Source organism: Erpetoichthys calabaricus, chromosome 3 (assembly GCF_900747795.2).
Source record: "Erpetoichthys calabaricus chromosome 3, fErpCal1.3, whole genome shotgun sequence".
In the NCBI taxonomy this organism is placed as follows: Eukaryota; Metazoa; Chordata; class Cladistia; order Polypteriformes; family Polypteridae; genus Erpetoichthys; species Erpetoichthys calabaricus.
The window spans coordinates 202262714-202286884 of record NC_041396.2 but is presented as its reverse complement, the minus strand read 5'-3'; the positions used below and the strand labels follow the sequence as shown (position 1 = coordinate 202286884).

The window sequence follows — 24171 nt, the reverse complement described above, 5'->3', positions numbered from 1 at the left end:
ACTAGAGAGAGAAAGAAAAGTCTTCAAGGCAGAGAGAATTTAAAGAGAGCAACACTCATTGAAAATGTATTAAGGTGCTGAAGAGATTTCAAGTGACATACAGTAAGTTTAGGTGCTTAAGGTGTTTTCAGAATTGCAGGAATATCCAGGTTGTTTGGTGTGGATTGCCACTGTGAAGGACAGCCGGGTCCCATGCCCGGCAGGGACGCCCCTGCTGCATCTGTTCCGGGGGAGCCACCATGGGCAGCTCAATACCTCCCCCGGGACGCTTGGTGGCAGCCTCCCTGGTGGACGATGATTCCCCAACCTGGCGCAAGGCTCCATGGGAGATGGAGTCCTCCACAGCCTGGTTGGGGGCTTGGATGGCCACCAGGGGGAGCTGCATGGACTTTCCAGCCCAGCTGGTCGACTCGTCAGCCCCACCCGGAAGGTCAATTAGGACCAGGTAATCAAGCACCTGGAACGCTTCCGGGTGGGGTATAAAAAAGGCCAGCCACCACCACTCGAGAGAGCCAGAGTCGGGAGGAGGAGGAGGACGAGGACGAGGACGAGGACTAAGCCTGAGGAGGAGGAGGAGGAGTGATGGTGCTGAGGTAATTGAGAGAGAGTAATTGTGAGTGTATTTGGGACTGTGTTGGGCCTGTGGGACACGGGGAAGACGTGCCCCACAGCAGAAGAAATAATAAAGCGTGTTTTATTTAAGTACGTGCCTCTGCCTGAGTCTGTGCCGGGTCGGGCGCTATATAGCGCCTTTTACAAGTGGCGTAGTCGGCAGGAGCTTCTGGACGGAGAGGCACAGCGGGGAAGGTAAGGGAGACAGACCCCGTGAAGCTCCGGACACCAGCGGGGCTGGGTCTGCCCTCTTACAATGGGCAGATCCGAACCGCTGTGGCGTCGCAAAGTAAACGGAGGAAGCGGCTTGGGGAAGCCAGTTCCTCCGATAAGCGAGGACATGCTGCTGGGTGCACGTGTCCCGCAAAGGGCCGTCCTCTGCGGAGGCAGAGGAGAATCCCGCAGCTGGAGAGGTGGAAACAGAGCGTGATCCCACTGGTGATTCCATGGCGGGGAGCATGGACTGCTCGGGCTGGGAAGCTGAGAAAGGGAGCATCGGGGTGCCGATCGGGGCCGAGAGCGTTGGCCCAGCTGAGGACGAGCCGAGGGGCTGCATCAGGGCAACGTCTCCGCCCTTGTTTTTCTTTTTTTTTGGCAGGATCGGGCCCTATCCTACAGTGTGTTGGCTTGCTGCCGAGGGGTTCCCGTCCTCTCGGAATGGTTCGCTGGTCCCAGGATGTCTCAGCTAGCGGGGGTGTATTGTGGCAGGTGGCCGGATGCGGCCCTCAATCAGCTGCCTATATAAGGAGCCACCGCCCTTCAATCAAGGCTGGAGTCAGGTGAGGAGGCGGACAAGGTCTGAGGAGGCGGCAGGAGGAGCCCTGAGTGTGTTGTGTAAAGGAAGAAGAAAGTGGCTGTTGAAAGCCTGGACTTTGGGGACTGTGGGGATTTGGTGAGGTGCACATTAAGGACATTGTAAATAGTAGTGGACATTGTAAAATAAACGTGGTGATGGAGGAAACTGTGTCTGCCTGTCTGTGTCCGGGACGCACCCTTTCACACCACATTCAGTTTGCCTTTCTTTATGGCACTAGCTATAAAACTGAAATAATAAAACTGTCTTTCTACTTGCACATTTTGCTCTATTGTATCACCATAGGCTGGAAACAAGCTAGGTCAATCAAGGGAAAGGGAGAGAGAACACTCCTAAGAAATACGCTACAGCAGCAGTTATAACTGACTAAAGTCTGAGAGTGAGCTACAGACAGAAGTGGAATGCAGTCCTGGGTGCAAGTGCAACGCAACTGTGAACTGTATATGCCTAAAGGATGGTAAGTGTAAAAGTAGGCAAACAGAAGTAGCAACAGAGGTGTGACAAATAACTGTGGGTCTACAGGAAAAGAATCTGTACATTATGAATACTGTTAATGCTTCAAGGAGAGGCTGCCCAAAAAAGCCTTTGCCACGACAGAGCACTTGGCACTGCCACCAGGGCTTTGCTTTCGTAATATGATAAAGCACATGCCATATATTCATAATGATTGAATTTGTTTTAATAACAAACCTTATCTTGTCCAGTATCCACAGAGCTATCCAGGTTAGGTTAATCGGTAACTGCTGTACTGTCCCAGTATAAATGTAAGTGCAAGTATGCCATCTCAGTGGGCCCAGAGAAGGACTGGCGCCCTCTATAGGGCTGGTTTGTGCTGTTGTCAGAATAGGCTCCTGCTTCCCATGTCCCTGCCTTCAATTTGGAAGGTTTGAATCTGATACGTTATAGAAATTAATGTTAAATGAAAGCCCTTTGTTTTAAAGAATATGATTTAAACCCTATATTTGTACAAATTAAGTGTTTTACTCTGAATTATCTTTGTTTTTGTGTTTACACCTTTATACATTGCGTTTATTTTGTAAGGGTTAGTGGTGACACCGTCATACAATGGTAAGCTTTACTGCCTCTCATACACAGAGTTCCTGGATTACACCCTGACCTGTGCACTATCTGCGTGGTGTTTTTATGTTGCCTTTATGTCTGCCTGGTGTTTTCTAACACATCCCAAAGACGTGCAGGTTAGGTTAACTGGTGACTATAAACTGGTCCAGTGTGAAAAGGTTGAGTATGTACTGTGACGGACACCTCATCCATGGAAATCACCTTCATTGGGCCTAGTCCTGTAAGAAGGGACACTGCCCCCTACAACTCTGAGCTGTATATAATCAGGTTAAAAATAGATGGATTCTTATTCACATTTTCTCAAACTGCATTTCTTACATTTAAGTTTGCTTGCAACTTTTTCCCTTTGTGTTGCAAGCTGTCAAAACTTTTGATGTTGTGCATTCATCTGTAGTACATCGAAAAGGTGTAAATACAGCTAAATAAGCACAAGTACAATGCAAAGGACAAAAGGAAGAAACTGATCCTGGACAGGGTGCCCATCCATCACAGTGTATATTCAAATTCTGACTATTTAGAATTGCAATTTAAAGAAACCTGCATGTCTTGAAGATGTGAGAAGAAAATCTGATCACACAGGGAAAATCACAAGGGGTGTGTGTGCATTCCATATACAGTAGATGGTATAAAAGTAAGCACATTGAAACAAGATTAAGTGTTGGGGAAACCGTCCCCATATAGTATCGTTTTAGGGTCAGTACAAACAGCCTAGCTGCAGACATCAGCATGGACAACATTCTGGTGGCAAGATGGCGTATTTGTAGAGGCGGGGATGGCGAAAAGGATGTGACTATGCGATGCGGATGGAGCCCGGTTGTCTGGTTGTAGAACGGGAAGTAAACTCATGGCCCCGGGCTTTTTTGCAGATCGTCCTTCCTGTGAGAGAGCAGAGAGATAGGTTAGTACACTGGCTTCTTCCCCTGTCTTGCAGGTTCATGCAACACATCAAGTCCTTTGGCTGCACTGTATTCGCGCATAAGTGACCAAGCTAGGATCTGAATCCTGGAGCTGTGAGTCAGCAGTCCTCAGCACCATGCTAGCCGATATATGAAAAGTCAAAACGTATAAAGTGATTTATAACATACAGTGAAAAAGCTACACGTTCATACTCTCTATATACTGAGACGACTCATACAGTCTTTATTGAAAACTATGCACTGGAACATAAAAATTAATGCGAATGAATGCCAGCTCTGACACCACAATGAACTGAGTGTTCTTCTTCTTGTTTTAACTAAAAATTTCTTGTCATCGGAGGCCTAATAACAAACAATAAGCGATTTGTTCAGCTCTTTTAAAAACTTGGCCTTTCATACCTTCCAGACTGAGCAGAGTTATGTTGTGCTGAGAAATTCTTTCATTTTCCAGATTGTGAAAAGTAGATCACAGCTGAAAAATTGACTCCGGGCATGTTGTTATTTCACAAACAGTATCTGCATCATTAGAATGAATTAAAAAGAAGCATATAGTCAAAATACAAAGGCTTGCTGAAATGACATTTGTCAAGATGACCAGTGAAAAGTCCTCTTCATGGCTGGTGACTCATTTTGTCATTCACTTCTAATTTTAAGCTTTTTTCTCTAACACGTCCTACATCTTTTTGCGCAGGTATCTCTCTATAATAAAAGAAAATCTTGAGATGAGGCTATTGCCAAGAGATTTTTTTCAAGTCCCTCCCTCCTCTCAGCCATTTTAAACCATGCCCATGGTCCTCTTACTTCTCATTCGTGTGAATGCTTTTGTCAGACACAGTTCCTGCACTCTCAGCTCTTATAAATGTTTATGTTTTCCTCACTTTATGTTCCCAATAAAAGAAGACTAATTATGTCCAAATGTTATTGAAGAATTTCATCCCGAAGGGTTATCAACAGAAGAAATGAGTACACGGGCAATCCTAGCACTGAGAAATGATGAAGTCAAATGAGTTAACACGAAATTGTTGATTGTTTACATGGCAATGACATGTAAAATTTTAACAGGCGACAATAAAGGTAATGTAGTACATCTTCTGTCGATAACATTAGACACCAAAAGAGTTCTTGGAGGTTGTCAAGAGCCCCCTAGTATTCATTTAAAGCAAACTTTTCATCCATCCATCCATTTTCCAACCCGCTGAATCCGAACACAGGGTCACGGGGGTCTGCTGGAGCCAATCCCAGCCAACACAGGGCACAAGGCAGGAAACAATCCTGGGCAGGGTGCCAACCCACCGCAGGACACACACAAACACACCCATACACCAAGCACACACTAGGGCCAATTTAGAATCACCAATCCACCTAACCTGCATGTCTTTGGACTGTGGGAGGAAACCGGAGCGCCCGGAGGAAACCCACGCAGACACGGGGAGAACATGCAAACTCCACGCAGGGTGGACTCGGGAAGCAAACCCAGGTCCCCAGATCACCCAACTGCGAGGAAGCAGCGCTACCCACTGCGCCACCGTGCCGCCCCAACTTTTCATTTATATTTATATTTATTTACTTCTCAGATGCTTCTTTCCAAAGAAAATTACTAATGAGATCAACATAATGAAGTAAACATCAGCATGGTGGACTGTTTTGGAACAAGTGTTACAGGACAGGTGTTTTGTCTTGGTAGAGTAATATATTTCTCTACTTTCCCCTATTGTATTATTAATATGTACCCTTTGTCAGAATGCCTAATCTAACAGACTTACCACTGTTTATAAGGTATTATTGTATATAACTTATCCCCACCTTCCCTTCTATGTCTATAACCTCAGGCAATTAGATGTAGTAAAAAGACAAGCAGGAGTTAAGTTACACATAAAATAATGTATTATTGATAATATTCATAAATAATAACAATATGCAAAGTTCATTTGAATATTGGCAACCATACAACCTGATTAAATGGTGATGTGTAGTTTCAGGCGGCACACAGACTTGTAGTTATTTAAAATGTCTCTAGTTAAGGCATCATTGGTGCTCAGCTTTCTTCAGAACAGGCCATATGCCTGTTCCAATATGGCTGTTAAACTGTGCTCTTCATTGTGTTGTCTTCATCATCAGAGGTTAGTAAGAGATGCTTCTTTCAGATCTTAGTAAGAGAGAGAGAATGTGGTTGAGCAAGCAGATTTATACATTCTCTGTCCAACCCCTACAGCCAATAGGACATCATGGTACTTAAAAGCTTCTGATCCAAGCCAATTCCAAACAGCCATACTTCAGACCAATGGGGGAATACAACATCTTAAAACCTGCCACCCCCCAAGACCATATGTTAAAGTAACCTGGCTTCCTTGCAGGGGCTGAAAGACTTTAGCAGAGAAACACTCGCCAAACTGGTTTAAAGCACACACCCCCAACTCTGTCGTAAAATTCAAAGAAACTCAGTCGTAAAAGGGGGGGGGGGGGGGCAAACACGAATGCCTCTCACCAAAGTAACACTAAATTACATTGCTTTGCCTAAATTACAAATGAAGACATACAAAATATTTATCAAGTTATATGCAAAATCTCACATCACAACAACAGGTTACAAAGTTGATTCCCACAGGTGAAGAGCTCAGATTGAGTTTCAGCTCTTAGGTTAGAAAAACCTAACAAATGCCAATGTCAGACAGAAATTCACCAAACAAGACAGTCTTCTTGATCACCTTGAGGGAGTAAGAAGTTTGAATGGAGCTAGGCAGCTCTTTCCATCAGTGAGGAGCTACATATGAAAAGAGTCTGGTTTGAGATTTGGCTATCACACTACAGAGGTGCCATCATCAGACACCATTGATCAGCAGACAAGAGTGGTCGAGAAGGAGCAAAGGACCTCACCAGTGTCTGCATAAGTATAGGTGCTGACCTGCTCACTACTTTGTATGGAAGCATCAAGAATTTGAACTACAAGGTGCCAATCTAGTGATCTGAAAAAAGGAGATATATGTGCCTGTTATTATTTGTCATTTAGATAGGTAGATAGAACTTCATTTGTCCCCATGGGGAAATCTGACTTTTTTTTGAAGCCTTTATCAAAGGTGGTTTGCAAACCCTAGAACAGGAGTTCTCAAAGTCAGTCCTGAAGGCCTACTGTGGCTTCAGGTTTTTGTTACAACTAGATTCATAATCAGTGACAACAACTGGTAACACTGATCTCATTTAATTAGCTGGTATTTTTTTTCTCCTCTTATTCTACATTCAGAAAAGCAGCGCATGATTTTTACATTTATAAGAGCTGTCCCTTGCAGCTCCACCTGCGTAGTAGTAAAACAGGGCAAACTTTAAAAATCAATAAACAAACAGGTATTGCTAGCTAAGCGGAGGCAAGGTACGCTCCAGAACATGGCCAGAAGTAGACTGATTCGAACAGAATCTGGCACATGAGTGAGGAGGGCCCTGCCTGGCTCCCCACTCCTGACGTCATGCTTCCACCTCCCCTCGACCCGCTGTCTCAGATTTGCACAAATATATCGCTCCTGCAAGTGAACTATGATACACGATGAAAGAACTCACAAAATCAACCGGAATGTTCAAGCAAATTATAGAAAAAAACACGATCTAAAGCCGATAAGTAGTTCTCTTGTGAAAAGTGGACAGACAAACAAATAGAAAGACAGACGTTGGATTTTATATATTGTGGCACGCGGCTGGGGGTGGTACCCAGCTGGGATGCCTAAGAGGACCGGAGGAGGGTTCACACCTCCTCCAGACCACAAAGGGGCAACCGCCCTGGTTGCTGTGGGGGCCACGGGTACAGAGCTTTGAAGCTCAACCCTGTAGGGACCCGTGGTCACTGCCAGGGGGCGCCCCAATGCCTGGAGAGCCCTGGACCTCAGCACTTCTGCCACACCAGGAAGTGCTGGGGGGAAGAGGAGCAGGAACACCCAGAGTGCTTCCGGGCATGCAGCCGGCACTTCTGCCACACTGGAGCGTGTCGGTGGAAGATTGCCGGAGCACGCCTGGAGCACATCCGGGGCACAATAAAAGGGGCCACCTCCCCTCATTCAGGGCTGGAATCGGGTGGAAGAGGACAAAGTCTGGGAGAGGAAAGAGGCAGTCTGAAGTGACGAAATTCATTCGTGTTGGCCTGGACTATTGGGGTGATTGGTGCTGCGGCACTGGGTTGTGCTTCACTTAAATATTGTAAATAAATATGTGTTGGACCTTAAACAATGTCCGTCTGTCTGTGTCCGGGCGGCTTCCCACAATATATATAGATTCTTAAATATTTCTATTTTTGCTATAGATTTAAATGCTTAACTCTCTTCTTGTTGATTTCATTATATTTTGCCTTTTCTCTGTGAAGTTTGCACCTTTGTTTGTATCTTATCAATGACAATTAAAAATGAGCAGAGCAGACACCCAGGGAAACAACACTGAATAATCAAAGGCTGCAACTACTTTAGCATCACACCCACTAATTAGTAAATAATGGATTAATTAAACAATTAGGACACCTGGAAATGTAGAATGAAAATCAAGATAAAAATATTGTTAAAAAGAAAAAATACATTATTCCTATATAACTGCTTAGTACATTTTTATATATTTTTTGCCAAAGTTAATTTTGTAATTTCTATATTGTTCCCAAAACACAGAATCTTAGAAATAACAGTTCACTTAATTAGCCCAATAGCCCAAATAAAAACAGAAGCTAGTTGTAATAAAAACCTGCAGCCACAGTGGATCCCCAGGACTGACATGGAGAACCCCTGCTATAGAAATTCAACAATTGTTTATACATTTATGTATGCATACACACAAGAGTTGGAAAGAGACAGGTTAATAGGCTTATTCAATGTCATAAAATATGCCACAAGCAGGAACTGAATCTTCATTCTTGTGGCGTAACATTCAATACCTTAGCCACAAAATCACACTGTTGGTCTACAAAACATGCATTTAAGAAATTGTCTTCAGTTTTTAAGAAAATGTCAAAACAAGCTATGATGTGAAGATGTGCAGGGGTAGTCTTAAAAAGCAGTTCTGTGGAAAACATATTTGCCCCTTCCTTAATCATTGCATATTTCTATCACTGTTTTCAGGGCCTCAGCCAAAAACTAATATATAATAAGCACCTGAGGGAATAAATAACAGTTTGCTTCACTGCAAGTTCAGGAAAATCACATAAATATTTGTGAACTTTGTAAATTGTATTGAAGTCAGTGGGAAATGTGGAGCTGATTTAGTTTTGAGTGGGTTATAAAAGTGTGATGGTGTTTTTAGTGTCTCATAGAACTAGGGAAGCGTCTGTCAACTCTGCTGGACTGATTATTGTGGCCAAAAATGTGATCTGAGCTGTTAGGCAGCAGAGCTAATCACAGCACCACCGTGCCTCAAACAACAAAAGACACAGATGGAACAATAACCACAAACAAAATATAACAGCTGCCCATAAAACAGCAATATGAAAAAAATATTTATCATTGTATTCCTGGAGTAGTGGCAATGTGGATCTGGCTTGTTCCATTGTTTGAAATCGCCTCTCTGGACATAACTGGAATGTCTGTCGTGACCTCACGTATGTTTGTAGCTGACGGGGCAGTTATCTTAAGTACACGTGTGTGAAAGTTCTGTACATTGCTGCTACAGCTCCATGACGTCATGCTGGTGTTGGAAAGCATCATGGGACGCTGGGAAAAAAAAGTTAATCTAAGCTCGCTGCACAGCAAATTTCCAGGGAAATGTTCGGCAAGCAATGTCAGTGGTGAACATAACATATTCGTTTTGAAAAACACTGGCAAATTTTTCCGATCAATACTAGTCATCTATTAAAATAACAAAGTTATCCAATGACAATTGCTCCTTAATACCACACAACTGACTGTGCCCTCTTTAGGTACAATGATTGTGACCAAACACTTTAATTTCAGTCTTCAGTTAACAAACATGCATGAACTGCTCATTTCACATCCTGCCATAGCATCTTTTTTGGGACGATGCCTGCCCGGACTTTGACTCAGCCAGCCTGTAACTTTTACTTATTTCTTTTTAGCCTTTTTCATGTGTACTTGCTTTTGTGTTTTGTTTAATTTGCCTTGCCGAAGGACTCAAACATACTCAGCTTTAGCTCACATACAGGTAACTGAACATTCCAGTTAGTAGTTTTCTGATATAGAGATGAATTCCTGAATCCTTCACTCATGGCAAGTCATTCTGCTTGAGTGGTAGCACTCCATCATGTTGCCATCACAATGTTTGACCATTGGTATATTATGCTCACTTTATGTGGAACATGTCGTCCAAAAAATTCCACTTTTGTCTCATCTGTTCATTGATCCTCCAGGTGCTTCCTAGCAAATGGGAAATGAGTATTTATTGTTGTTATGTCCTTCTTCATCAGCAGGGGCTGCTGACTTGCTACTCTCCAATGAAGCCCTTATTCTGCCCAGTGGGTGTCTAATTATTGAGTCACGAAAACAGATCTTTGTAAAGGAAAAGATGTCTGCAGCCCTTTGAAAATTATCAGGACCCTTTGTGACTTCCTTGATGACTTTATAGTTCACTATCAGAATTATTGTGGCAGACAGATCTCTCCAGGAAAGATTTAGTACAATTTCAGGTATTTTTCATCTTCCATTTGTAGATTATGGTGGAGTCCCATATTTGTAGAAATAAATTACTTTGTAGCCCATTCCAGACTGATAGATATCAGCAACTTTATTTCTAATCTTTTGAGGGACTTCTTAGATCATGTGCTTTTGAATTTTTATCCTGACAACTTCAATTGGAGTCGAAACAAAAGAGGTTTATATTGAGCAGGAAGGCATGTGTTCAATCAGCTGACTTTAAGCATCATTTTGATTGGGCGATTTAACTAAGTGGCAATTAATGTTTCACAGTGACAGTTGTTCATTAGACAAGTTAAATACAGTAAGTTATTTGCTCACTCAGGTGCCCTTTCTTCAATATTAGATTTTGGTGGAAGACCTGAAAGAGTTTATTGTCAAAACTTTGCAATAACAGAGGAAATCTGGGAGGGAAGTGAATCATTCATGGCAATGTATTTACAGGTGAGGTCAAAGTCTGCTTTTCAGTCCTGTGAGCAAGCAGAAAAAATGTTCCATCTGGGTATTAGTTCAGGGTGGGCTGGAAAGTGATAGCACAACAGTATAGTAATCCTATACAGCAGCAAAGCTGGCCATCTTGACAATAGATCATGGTGTATGGGTTATATTGCAGAAATATTTTACTTTACAGATAAACATTTTAATGACAAAGAAGAAAGAGAAAATGCTACTTTGTACTGGAGCTAGCTGAGAGTCAAATAACTGTTAGCTTTTACAGTTTAATGAAAAAGATTGTACTGTCTGAGTTTTAATATTTGACCTCCGGCACTCAAGGATTTCTCACAGCAGTGCTAAAGTCTTGAAGTGTCTTCACATCTGAGTGAGAAGAGGGCCGAGAGGGAGAGTAAAGAAGAAGCACTTTCAAAGCAGGACAACTTTAATTTAAAGCAAATGTCTCCAACTGTGGCCCAATACACTTCATCAGGAATTAGCCACTTACCTGCTTTTAAAGATGGAGCAACTAGCAGGATCACTTAATGCTACACAAATTTCACAATTTACCATCGTTTCTGATTTTTATTTACAGGATCACATTCAGGTGTTTGCTAATGAAATGCTGGAATGCTTGTTGTCCACCAGATGGTCCTAAATGGTAGCTGTTCTACTTGTATGTCAACAGTTGGGCCAATAAAGAAAAAGAAATTGTAGCAGGGACTATGGGAAGGTTATGTATCCTGTTAAATGTTACAGAACTGGTGAAAAGTGTCTTCCACTAGAACACCCAAAACTGTGTGATTCATCATTTCAGCGATCACCAAGAAATTAAACTTTGCCGCCAGACTCGCTTAAATTGATTCAGTATTCAATACTAAACAATATATTTTATGAACAAGATCCATCAGGCTTGTTTCATTTGTTGTCAGATAACTTTCTGGAGCTTTCCTTAAGTTTAAAAATGATCTTGACATCTATTCTGGGGGTTTCTTATCCACATAATGCATTTTTTATATTTATTTTTTCTGTGGGACCTTTATTTAATAGCTGGTATTTTAAAAACATTACTTTCAACACCATCTTGTTTTGATAATGTGTGCTGTCATTTTTAGAGCTTCATGCTGTCGATTGCCTCGGGAACATTCCTCTATCATCTATCATTGCAATTCTACATCAATGATGTCACCAAGAGCAACAGTGTAGAAATTGCTCCTTGTAAGCCCCAAACTACCTGTAATTAGATAAACTCACTGGTGATTACATGTGTTATTCTCTTGATCCCTCTATTCATATTTCCTACTCTGTCCTCCATGATAATACAGTCCTGATTTGTCATTTAGCTATTCTTATTATAATTATTTATTTAGCAGATGGCTTTACCCAAGGCAACTTACAAAGCAAGTTATAATACATAGAATAATGAAGGTGCAAACATCAAAGCAACAGAGGACAAGATAAAAACACGAACACAAGGAAGTAGAACACCTATATATTTACACCTACAACTAGACCTAAAACAACAATCAATATCCTAAACTCTTTGTCAGTACAATGGCAGCTATCTTGTAGGAGAGAAGCTAAGTAGATCCAAAATGTTTAATGTTATCAAAAGACACCTAAACCACAAGTAAGATGGGTGCATTTTGAATGGATAAAGGGAGATCATTCCATAGCTCAGGAGCAAGAACAGAGAAAGATTGTCCAATCTTGGCATGTCTTGCAATAGAAAGGATAGTCAGAAGACAGAGACAGAGCGGTGACTTTTTGAAGGGACATAAGGAGAGACCAAGGATTGGAGATACTGAGGAGCAGAACTGATCAGAGAACTGTAGGTCAAGACAACAGTTACTGCAAGATTACTGCAGAAGCAGAAAGCCAGTGGAGAGACTGAAGTAGAGGATTAGAACACCATTTGAGCAGTTACATTCTGGAGGAGATGGAGAGGTCTGATAGCAACTGAAGCAAGTCCTGCCAGGAGAGAGTTGCAATAGTCCAGCCAAATGTGAGCCAGTGCCTAAACAAGGAGTTGGGTGGCATAATTAGTGAAAAAAGGTTGAATCCTATGGATTTTATGGAGAAAGAAACAAAAGGATGGGTCATTGAAGATATCTGTTCAATGAATTGAAAGCAACTAGTCCAGAGTCATGTCAAGATTCCTGACAGTAACTGATGGTGAAAGGGTGACCTCTTTAAGAGCAAAGCTTAACAGCAAATCTAAATAAGGAGAATCAGATGGAATGTACAAGATATCAGACTTTGAAAATTTAAGCTTACGATGACGATCATTCTTCCTTAATGAGATGGCAGAAAGACAACTGGCGATTTGGGCTGAATCCTGTAGGTTGCAAGAGGGAAATGAGAGGAGGATCTGTGTCAAGTACAGAGGGAGTAGTAGAAGCCCATGAGAAGAAAAAACATTGCCTAAATTGTGAATGTAGAAAAAAAAGGGAAGCGGACCCAATACTGATCCTTGAGGCATATCTGTAGAAAGCTTCTATGCAGAAGACAAGGAGTTAGACGAGGAGACTCAAAAGGATTGGTCCAAGAGGTAGAGCTTGAAGCAGTCTAAAGCAGAACTGCTAATTCCAAGATTCTCAGGGAATCTGGGAATTGTTAATAATATCAAAAGATGATGAAAGGTCAAGGAGGATAAGGACAGAGGAGAGAGAAGCAGCTCAAGCAGATCTAAGAGCATCAGTGACAGAAATCAAAGCAGTCTCAATGCAGTGACCCTTGTGGATTCCAGATTGAAGACATCTATCTTCATTTCTCTCTGACAACAATCTACTAGATCTGCCTCAAGCTGGATTTAGTTGATTTTTAAAAGCCCATGAAAGTCTCTGCTTCAGCTGCAGTATAGGCCAGTGTCCTTGATTAAGTGTTACCCTGCTGTAAGTAACTTGTTGAATTCTATGCAATAGGTTATACTAAAAACTTCAATAATGTTACAGGGAGCCAAAACTTATTTAAGTTTCCAGTCTGATACAGTATTATAACAATCACTGATTTGATTTCATGTATCACCTTTCATGGTGAGTAATATCACAAAACTGTTTAAAATTTGCAACTCAAATGATAATTTTGACATGTGGCGAATCTGTGGCTGAGCAAAGTTTTAGAAAAAGCAGTGTAGTGAAGTTCAGTGGTGGGCAGCATGCAGGTGTGGCATCGTGTGGTGCAGCGGCTTTAGAGTGCGGATGAAGTGGTCAGCAGGTCATGTATTCACATACAGACATGTACGGTCTGGCTGATTGTCTCATAAGCAAACCAGAACACGTAATCTCGAACCTGCACCCATCTTTTCTAGACACAAGACCCAAAATGTTTGGATAAAAGGGAAGAGTTCTTCCCAGTTCTAGAAAAGGACAGACTATATCCTACATGGGAAAAAGAAGGGGCAAAATCGAAGGTTTGGAATAGTTGTTCTTTATTGTGATTTTATTATAGTTATGATAATGAAAACATGGCCAAAGAATACCATCTTTGTATGAGACAAGACTGACCAGACTTCCCTGATGGATGAACATGGAAATAATCATCCATATCTTTACTTTCAACACAAGATAATAGGTAGATTTTACTTTTAGGTAAAACTGCTCCATTTACAACTTCTGTCGCACAATCTTAAAAAGGAAGGGGTTTGAGATGGAATTACTGCTACTTATTAACTCTTTGAGGGCTGAATATTTTTCTTCATACAGGCACCAGCCACCGGAGCTAAAGGCGGATGTGATGAAAGAGCGAAGCGTATGCACAAAGCAAAATACTCCGTGGACAATGTTTTGCGTTTTATAGCTAAATCGGACTGAGATTTTGATGCAAGGGATCTGTACCAGCATCAGCTGATTGTAGTGCTGAACGCTTTGGTGTAGCAGCTGGTCACTGCGTGAAGACACTACTGTATGTTATTATAAGTTGACAACTGCCTCGAAAGAGTTAAAACACATTTTCAAAGTCAGTGTAGAAGTGTGGTAGCACAACTACCTGATCACAGTAAACCAGCCCTCTGGTGAGTAGGCAGAGTCATGCACGACTGAAAACATTTGTCCTCCCAAATAATAATAGGAGAATGCCTTTTCAACCACAGGAATCCCAAGATAATCTGTGGTTTTGAAAATAGCAAAATAAAAAATAAATTGTCTTCCGATTGGAGACTTCCAACACATAACATAGCAGGTGAAGTTATAATTGTTAAGCCCTTACCAATTGGGCCACCATCTACTGAATACTAGTGATACAGAATGGTAATTTTAATAGCTTGATGTCTGAAGAACACTCCTTACTAAAATCAAAGCTGAAAAAATTCTCTGCGATAAAGGTTCATTTTTGGTTGGGTTTGACTACAAATGTGCATTCTACCAACCTCTTTATGAGGTGTTTTAGTTTCCCTGGAGCTTAAGACAATCAGCTACTAAGTTTTCAGGTTCATCACAATAGAAGCATAGCCTAGGAGTGGCTCTGTGCCGATGTTCCTTGTGGCTAATTCCTCCTTTCCCAGTCTCCATGGGTTGTAGTTGTTCTACTATGGTGGAGTTGGGCTTTTAAACTAATAGAAACCAACGTTTTGTGCTCTTTCTCTTTCTTCAGTACTCACACTGATTTTTTGCGTAAAACTCGAAACATTGTTTAATTTTCCCTTAATATCATAGTTGGCCATTTCATCTTGAATTCCATCCTGCAGTCAACTTCTAAATACTGTGACCAAATTTATCCCAAGTGGAATCTGCGACTAAAATTTTGAAGGAAATAATACATTCTTTAATTGGTTTATTTCACTCTCTTAGACATCACAAAGCATTACATGTAGTATGTGTTCCAGCAGGGATATCACATATTTTGGTGAATTCCTTCTAAACAATATCCAAATCAAAGTACTGGGTTCCTTATTGGTGTATAAAGTACATACCTATTTAAGAGGCTTATTAGTAAAATGTGTTCCTGACTGAATTACTGAAATAACAATGAAAGGCAATAAAAAATGGGAATCAAAAATAATACACACAGACATAAGAACAAGCATCAAACCACAAAATCCTGGCAAAAATAGGATGTTATTTACTTAAAGATGTTGAGGTTTTATTGTGATGAACTGCTGTCCCATGCAGGGTTTGTTCCTAAGGGTACACTTCATCTCCTTTGACCCTGTAAGAGAAAACAATTAAAGAGTTGCTTACACATTGGAAATACTCGCCTAAAACAGATTTGGGCTTTATGGCCTTCTGGTCGCAGTTCATCAGATGTCACAGACGATGACAGCATGAAAATGCTAAGCTAAAAAAAAAACAATCTTGTCACGAGGTGCTTGTGACTAATGACCAACAAAAAAAAGTGTGACTTCAGAATAAAAATCTGGGTTAATAAACAGCACAAATCAAAGGCGCATAAACAAATCAACACAAAGGGGGGCTTGTCGTCTGCCCTAGCTTTGAACTTGAACATTCTGAGGTTAAAATGAAAAAGCCTCTGAGAATTTGACTTTGTTTTTTACAGCCAGGAGAAAGCATCAGAATGTTGCTGGTATGTATTGGAGAATGAAAGCCTGATGAGAACAGGGGCCTCTGCCTTTAAGACATTCTTTCCTTCATATCTCATACACTGTTAATAAACTACCTCTATCATGATGTCAATGTACTGCTCAGACTGCATCAGCGGGAAAAGATGGAGCAATGGATCATCACAGTCTAAAAAGTGACTTTTACAAATTGGATCCCCTGTTAATTGCAATAAAAACTTGGAAACAATATACTCTGGGATTACCTGTGTAGGTGGATTGGCAATTCTAAATTGGCCCTAGTGTGTGCTTGGTGTGTGTGTGTGTTTGTGTGTGTCCTGCGGTGGGTTGGCACCCTGCCCAGGATTGGTTCCTTCCTTGTGCCCTGTGTTGGCTGGGATTGGCTCCAGCAGACCCCCGTGACCCTGTGTTCGGATTCAGCGGGTTGGAAAATGGATGGGTGGATGGATTACCTGTGTTCCCCATGATGTAGCTACCTGTCATCCTGTTCACTGTTACAATGCATTTAATATTTTAATTAAAGAAAGTAATTAAAAGTTAGCAGTCAACATCCATCCATCCATCCATTATCCAACCTGCTATATCCTAACTGCAGGGTCACGGGGGTCTGCTGGAGCCAATCCCAGCCAACACAGGGCAGGAAACAAACCCCGGGCAGGGCGCCAGCCCACCACAGGGCAAGCAGTCAACAACATATTTAAAAAATTGTCAAACATAACAGCAGATCCATCTGCAGAAGTGTTTCCCATGTGGACATACAGAAAGGTACACTTTACATGGGTGCGATATGGTATCTCCATGTGGTCAAACAATAGTGAAACCTGGGTTCAAGGAAGAAATATTGGGACAATGGGTTTGTCCCGTTTAATTTTTTTAAAACACAAAATAAAATAAACGTGTGATGGCACTCCAAACCAGAAAATACAAGTGATTTCCCATTTTCTAAGGTTTTCATTGCTCTGCTGGGCAGGTCCTTTCCTTTTGTGAGGCTCTGTCTTTCAAGTTAGGTCAACTCAGAGTGAGACCCCTACCTTTGTGGGCTTTATAGGAATAGTCCCGGTAGGGGGAGGAGTCAGTTAATCCTCACTGAGGTGGATTGTCAGCACTGTGGAGTAGTGATGGGAAGTTCGGATCATTTTACCGACTCGGACCTTTGAGTCTCGTTCAGCAAAATGAACGAATCCTTTTTCGAGTCATTTCGTTCATTTCGTTCATTTTAGCAAAATATAATTAAAATGTTACCTGTTACCTCCCTAACACATCTACTGCTTACACAAATGTTGATCACACTACAAACAAGACAAAACTATAATGCTATAAGAAACATAAAATATTAATTCATTGTTTACCTGGGTCTTTAGTCTATGATTCGCTCACCTCGCCTCTTATCTGATTATTTATTTATAAAATAACACACCACAGATCCTCAAGAAACAGTAACAAAATCATAGTGACAGAAATTGACAGACCTTTTTTATTTATAAGAAAATGCGTTTTAGATATTTTTGATAATTTTATGATAATTTCTAAATATGATCCAACATACAACAAATGGAATTTTACGTTAGTATTTGACTGAGGTACTGAGCCGGTAAGTGGTCACGTGACAAAAGAACGAACGACTCGAAAGACTCGAGGAATGAACTAATCAATTCTCTTTCCGGCTCAGACTGCATAGGTTAAGCTTATGGGGCTGTCACGTGATGAACGAATGACTCAAACCCGAAGACTCAAGAGATGAACTACTCAATTCTGTTTCCGGCTCAGACTGAGTTGGTTAAGCTTATGAAGTTGCGCAAATGAGCATGCGCGACTGAACGAATCACTCCCACAAGACGACTCGTTCTTCCCGAGTCACATTAAAGATTCGTTCAAAATGAACGAATCGTTCAAGAACGACCCATCACTACTGTGGAGGCAGAAACAGGAGACAATTTTAACAACAGTGTCCGCTCTCGCTTCGGGGTGGTACTACGTACCTCAATAGAGGCAGGAAGGCGACCCCCTGACGTTCATGCGTGACGCTCCAACTAGTTAGAGGAAACCCAAGTTCTTTAGAGGGCCTTAAGACAGAACACAAAGTGTAGGTGTAACGTCCACCCCGTTATGGATGAAAAAAAGGAAATTGAAATGAAAGGCTGGAAAACAAAACAAGAGTGGCTACTGGGAGGAGAAAATGATCAGAAGTACAAAGCCAAAAACGTAAAGCACAAAAAGTAAACTCATAGTCAAAAATGTCACACCGGAGAATCGAAACCCAGAGAATTAGACTAAAGAAGTGCAATATGAAGCAAAGGTTGTTTCTTTGCTTATCTAAACATGGAAAACAAGATGAGCATAGTGCCGTTTTATGACGTGTTGCATCAATGATTTCACATGTTGCATTGTGTAAAGTCTCTCCCCCAACAACTGGCTAGCATCTTGAAGAGTTTACGGTGAAACACACGTAAAAACAACAAAACAGAGGTGCATACACACACCAACAAAGCAAAATAATTTAGCAATGCTCTAAATAAGGTAATCTCACAACACATCCACAAAGCAGTCGTGTGACAGAGTCATTGTGGTTATCAGAAATCCCGGATTTGTTTTCCTTTAATTCTCTACTGCACAGAACAAATCAAACGAAATGATTTTAAAATGATACAACACTGCGTTGTTCCAAAGTTTCTATAAAATATTGTCATATTCTGTGGCAACGGCATCTCATCCTTGTCCTAAATGTTTCAGAAGCTTCACACAACTGCCAGTCAACACGTTTTCTCCATCCTCATAGGCAGTGTGTATAAACAGGAAAAGAAAAATATGTTGGAATGGAAAAAAAAGGTGTATTTATATTACTACCAGGCTAAGATTTCTGGCACCATAACAAAGTCTCCTTTGCTATTTCAGGCCATGGTGCAATATTTCAGTTGGAGATAATATTGCTTGAAACCATCGCAAGCAGCGCCTGGCTGTTAATTGAGTCACCTTCACAGACGCTTTTAATGGAGTTCCCTTTCAGTTTCTACTCTCCATAACAGGGGGCTGCCAGGTTAGAGAAGGAGATGATTTAATGCATGTTCAGAACATTACTTAATTATGTTGGATGATGCGACTACTTGTAAAATGATGTTAATCACTATAAAATCCAATATATTTCATCATGTGCAATGTGATAAAAAATGATCTGAGGCTATTTTCAAGTTGGGGTGGTGCTATTTGTCAGCTCTAGGGTGCTGGGTTCACATCTCAGTGTGGAGTTTGCACATTCTCCTTAATTCTGCGTGTACCCAGTATCTAAAGATGGGCAGCTCTAAATTGGTCATTGGCAGTTTGTGAGTGACTGGGTACTCTGATGGACTGACAGGCCATTCAGGCTTTGTTCACTACCCTGGACCTGATGCGGCTAGGATAGGCCAGCACTCTCCACCATCTTTGGATTAAACTGATTTGAAAATGTTATTCTGAACTGGCCCAGTGTACGTGCGCCCATCCTGAGTTGAATCCCACCCATGCCCGATGCCGCCTGAACGGACTGCAGGCCAAACAACTCTGAATGTGATTAAGCGACCCTTGATAATGGATGGATGTTTCGAAAACCTTTTCAAAGTGGATTCCAGTTGTCAACACCAGCATTTTAAAAACTGACATATTGGGTTCTGTTCCCAGCCTAATTTGTTCTGAGAAGAACATCTTTTTGTTCCGACTGAGCATTTTGTTGACTTTTCTTGTACATCAATGAGCAATTACTTGATTTCCTTTAAAGAATCTCACTATCTATTTAAAAATAAACATTTTGGGGGAACACTGGGTGAAACGTGGCCCTTGGTTATCTGCCATGTTGGCTGATCTGTTGGATTTATCATCGTTTGTGTGTCTGTTTGCAACAAATATGGTTGAGCTACTTCAGTGGATATTTGCTTGTCTCCATCGTTCATGGGCTAAAAATCGATGAACCACCAGGGCACCAGCTGATAAGTCTGTTGTCACATTCAGTACTGCAATGTGGCACATGGAAGCCAAAATAGATGCCCAGTTCTCTATGCAAGTGGATAACATGCCATGTGTCAATAAGGAGAATAGCAAGGGCTAACACATTTATGCCTGTGTTTGTTTTAGTAGCTCAGACTCATGGTCTTATTGTAATTTAAACATTAAAAAAAACATATTTACAGTGACAGACTAACAGCTCCACATTTACTTCTTATGATGTATTTGTGAGTAAAGGAATTGATCACAAAATATTATATGGAATTCAGTTCATTAATTTCCTGAACAGTGCGGCTAGCAGCATGAACATGTTCCAGCAGCACTAGGCTCAAGGCCCGGGATTCAACTCTGTGCACAAGGCCAATCTACCATAGGGCACTCCCTACCACCTATACACACTCGCACCAATCAATTTAATCTGCACATCTTTAAGATGAGGGAAGAAAACAGCATTCTGGGAGAAAATGCATACATGAACATGGGAGGAACATGCAATCTTTACAAAGAAGCTGAGTGATTAGGCCAGGAATATGAATCCAGCTCCTTGGAGCTGTGAGATACCAGTGTAAAACACAGAGTTCCCAATATTTCTCACTGATGAGGAATTCACAAATGTAATGTTGTAGCCCTCACTTATTTAACTAAATACACACATACATATATTCTGATCTGCGGTGGGTTGGCACCCTGCCCAGGATTGGTTCCCTGCCTTGTGCCCTGTGTTGGCTGGGATTGGCTCCAGCAGACCCCCGTGGCCCTGTGTTCGGATTCAGCGGGTTGGAAAATGGATGGATGGATATATTCTGATAAAACAGAACCTTATGACCACTCTCATGTGAAGCAAATGACATTGCCTATCTAGTAACAATGGTGTCTGTTAAGGTCAGTAATATATTAGATGGTAAGCTGGCATTAGGTCATTATAGTTGATGTGCTAAATGTAGAAGATACAGTATGGGCAGGTGTAAACACCTAAATGTCTTTCATAAGTGTCAAATGGTTCTACCCAGATGACTGGGTCAAAGTATTTTTGAAACAGCAAGGCTTATGAGATGCTTACAGTCAGCCATGATGAATACCTACTGTACCGACAATAGTCTGAAGAGGGAAAATCACAAACCACAGACAGGGTACTAAATGGCCAAGACACATCAATGTGAGAGGCCAACAAAGGCTATCTCATCATGTAAGAACCAACAAAAGGGCTACTGTGGCTCAGATCTCAGCTGCTTTTATTGATGGTCATGGAAGTAACGTGTCACAACACACAGTGCGTCAAATCCTACTGCATATGGGACTGGGTATCAGCAGACCAGTCAGAGTGCCCATCCTAACCCATCTACCACTGGAAGTGTCTACAATGAACATTCAAGTGTTGGAACTGAACCTTGGATTAATGGACGAAGGTTGACCTGGGCTGATGAATTACATTTTCTGTTGCATCATGTGGATATATGGATGGGTATGCATGTGTGTGTGTCATTTACCTGGAGCAGCAGAGTGCACTGTTGGAAGAAGACAAACCCATGGAGGGAATTTGATGCTTTGAGAAGTGTTCTTCTGGGAAACCTTGAGTCCAGGCATTCATTTGAACATTACTTTGATGTGTACCACCTATTTAAACACCACTGCGGAACAGGTGCACGGAAACTGTATTCCCCAGTTGATGCATCCTGCCACACTGCATAAATTGGTTGAGAATGGTTTGAGGAACATGATGGAGAGAGCAAGTTGTCACCCTGGCCTGTAAGTTTCTCAGATCTCAATCGAATCAAGCATCTGTGGAATGTGTTAGAACAACAAAATCGATCCGTGGCCAGTCCACTTCTCAGCTTACAGGAGTTAAGGGATCAGCTGCTAAAATCCTGGTGTTAGATGCTACAGAACACCTTCAGAGATCTGGAGCTGCTTTGGCAGCACACACAGGAGCAATAACATATTGGTCAGGTGGTCATAATGTTTTGGTCAATCTGTTACACAGATATGTATGTAAAATATATAGTATATTTTACATACATTGTACTGTGTGTGTATATATACAGGTATATTATATATATAATGAACCTAGGTTGGGGCCTTTCCCAATAGCACTGGATGAGCAACGGTGGATGTAAGGCTCATTCTTAATCACTTGGGGGCCAACAATATATTTAATATAATTTTCAATTAAGAAGGCAGTGGATTGAGAAAATAAGGGTCTGAATCATGTAAATGATAGATTTCAGTTTTTGATTTTCAACAGATTTTCACTTTGTCATTATGGGTTATTAAGTGTAAATTAATGGGCAAAAATGACAAATTTATCCATTTAAAATAAAATCTATATCAGCACATACTGTGCAGAAAATGAAGGGCCTGAATCCTTTCTTAATCCTCTGTAACACGTGATGTTGGACCCCCTCCAGACATGAAGTGAACACATAAACAGACAAGCAGGTGCAGGATTTAAACTCAGCACTATGGATTCTCGAGGCAGTAGTGCTACCTACTGTGCAACCTCAAATTATATCATGTAATAAATAAATAATAACTAATTAAAAACTGGAGTACGGTGCTATTCAGAAAGTTATACTGAAATAAGATTCATTCAATACAAAAGTATTTATAACATCATATAAAACCAACTCCAAAAAAAACAATACCATGTAATGTCTTTTAAAACATGGACATCTCCTTATTTAAATTGGAGCTTACATGGAGGTGCACACTGACTGCTGTGACCTCTGAAACAAGCAGTGTTTGTGATTCTGTTCTCAGCCTGCTAAAGATATTAAGTGTCTATGTTTACAGAATCAGAAGCATCCTCTTCTCCATTTACAATGTGAAAAAAAAAATTTAATTCAAATGCGCCCTGACTTGAAGGCACGGAGAGGGCATATTAAAACAGTGTCACTTGTCGTCTTGCCCAGCAACATGGCCTATTTAAACTCCCTCAAAACAAATCCATCCCCCAGCCAAACATCCTTCACTATTAATGGCAGCACTGCTTTTGGAATCTTCTTGGATTTTTCACGCTGTAGTCAGAGGATTGGGTGCTTCTGTTACCAAGCAGCATGTAGCTGTTCACTTAATTATATACAAGTTTACCGGTTTGGTGCCAAGAACAGGGGGAAAAAAATAAGAATAAGAGTAATGACAGGCTGGCATAACATCTCGGCCTAGTTATGCTGAAAAAAAAAAAGAGGAGTCAGAGAAAATGAATAAGCTGACAGCTCAAATAGCTCTGTATATGCAATATGGGGGGGTGTCCTTTAAAGAACGAGCTACTTAAGTCATCCACGCTACTTTGTTCTTAAGAATATATACTGTATATATATAAAAAATATACTTTTCTGTTTCAAAAACCTGCTGAAATATTTATTATAAGAAAAATCCAAGTCAAATGAAGGTGTCACTAATCATAGATAAAAGGACTTCTCACTTAATACATGTTGCAGTGTCAAAAGCGGCTGCACTTCATTTTATTGTCATTTTCCTTAATGCTAATGAGGGTGACAAAATAACCCATCACTTTTACACTATTGGTCTACAATTTACAAAGTATAATAAACGATCGTTTGATAAATCAGAAAAATCCTGGATCATGCAACGGTAAATATATACGCATGCAAGCAACCATTGAAGGTCTACTGCCAGCAGAATGTTGATCATTTACATAGATACACATGAAAAAAAGTAAACAAAAGGTATGAAAAATGAAATGGAAAAATTGAGTACAGAAGTACATTAGGCCATCAAAACACTGGAGACCGGCGATGCTTTAAGCGTATACATTTTGTGTGTTACCTTAAAGCATACTTAACATTTTGTGTATTTCTACACGAGTAAAGCACTTAGAAAGCTTGAATATAACAGTCTAATAGACACAAAGGGATAGCGCTTTCTCGAAAGGTCAGTCACCGATACATTTCACAACATTAGCCTCTACTCCATTTTTTAAAGAGTCCATTTCCTGAGCTTCAGATTATCGCCGTTTCTGAGTAGTAAGAACAGGAATACGTTTGCTTGTTTGACGATTTGCTTGGTGTCTGTGGAGTGCTAGTTGATTTGGTGGCCCACCGTGATGGCAGCCTCTTGTTAGCCGGTCGAGCTGGACGTGGAAAATTCCTCTTGACCAAACAAGCCGAAGAAGCTGGGGATGTCTGTTAGGAAGAAAAAAAAAAAGGTCTTATTCTTTATGTCTGCTTCAACATTTTAATTACAAATTAGAATGCTCTAGACAAT

At 41.0% G+C, this 24171-nt stretch overlaps 1 protein-coding gene across 2 annotated transcripts in view; it reads right to left on the bottom strand.

Moving 5' to 3' along the window:
* Positions 1-23372: 23372 nt before the first annotated feature.
* LOC114648568 (protein SOGA3-like) overlaps positions 23373-24171 on the bottom strand; it is a 67041-nt gene continuing 66242 nt past the window's right edge. For both annotated transcript variants that reach the window (XM_028797674.2, XM_028797668.2), the window contains exon 7: positions 23373-24089. In XM_028797674.2, the coding sequence (XP_028653507.1) occupies positions 23907-24089 (183 nt within the window). In that variant the 3' untranslated portion in view covers positions 23373-23906. The remainder of the gene's footprint in view (positions 24090-24171) is intronic.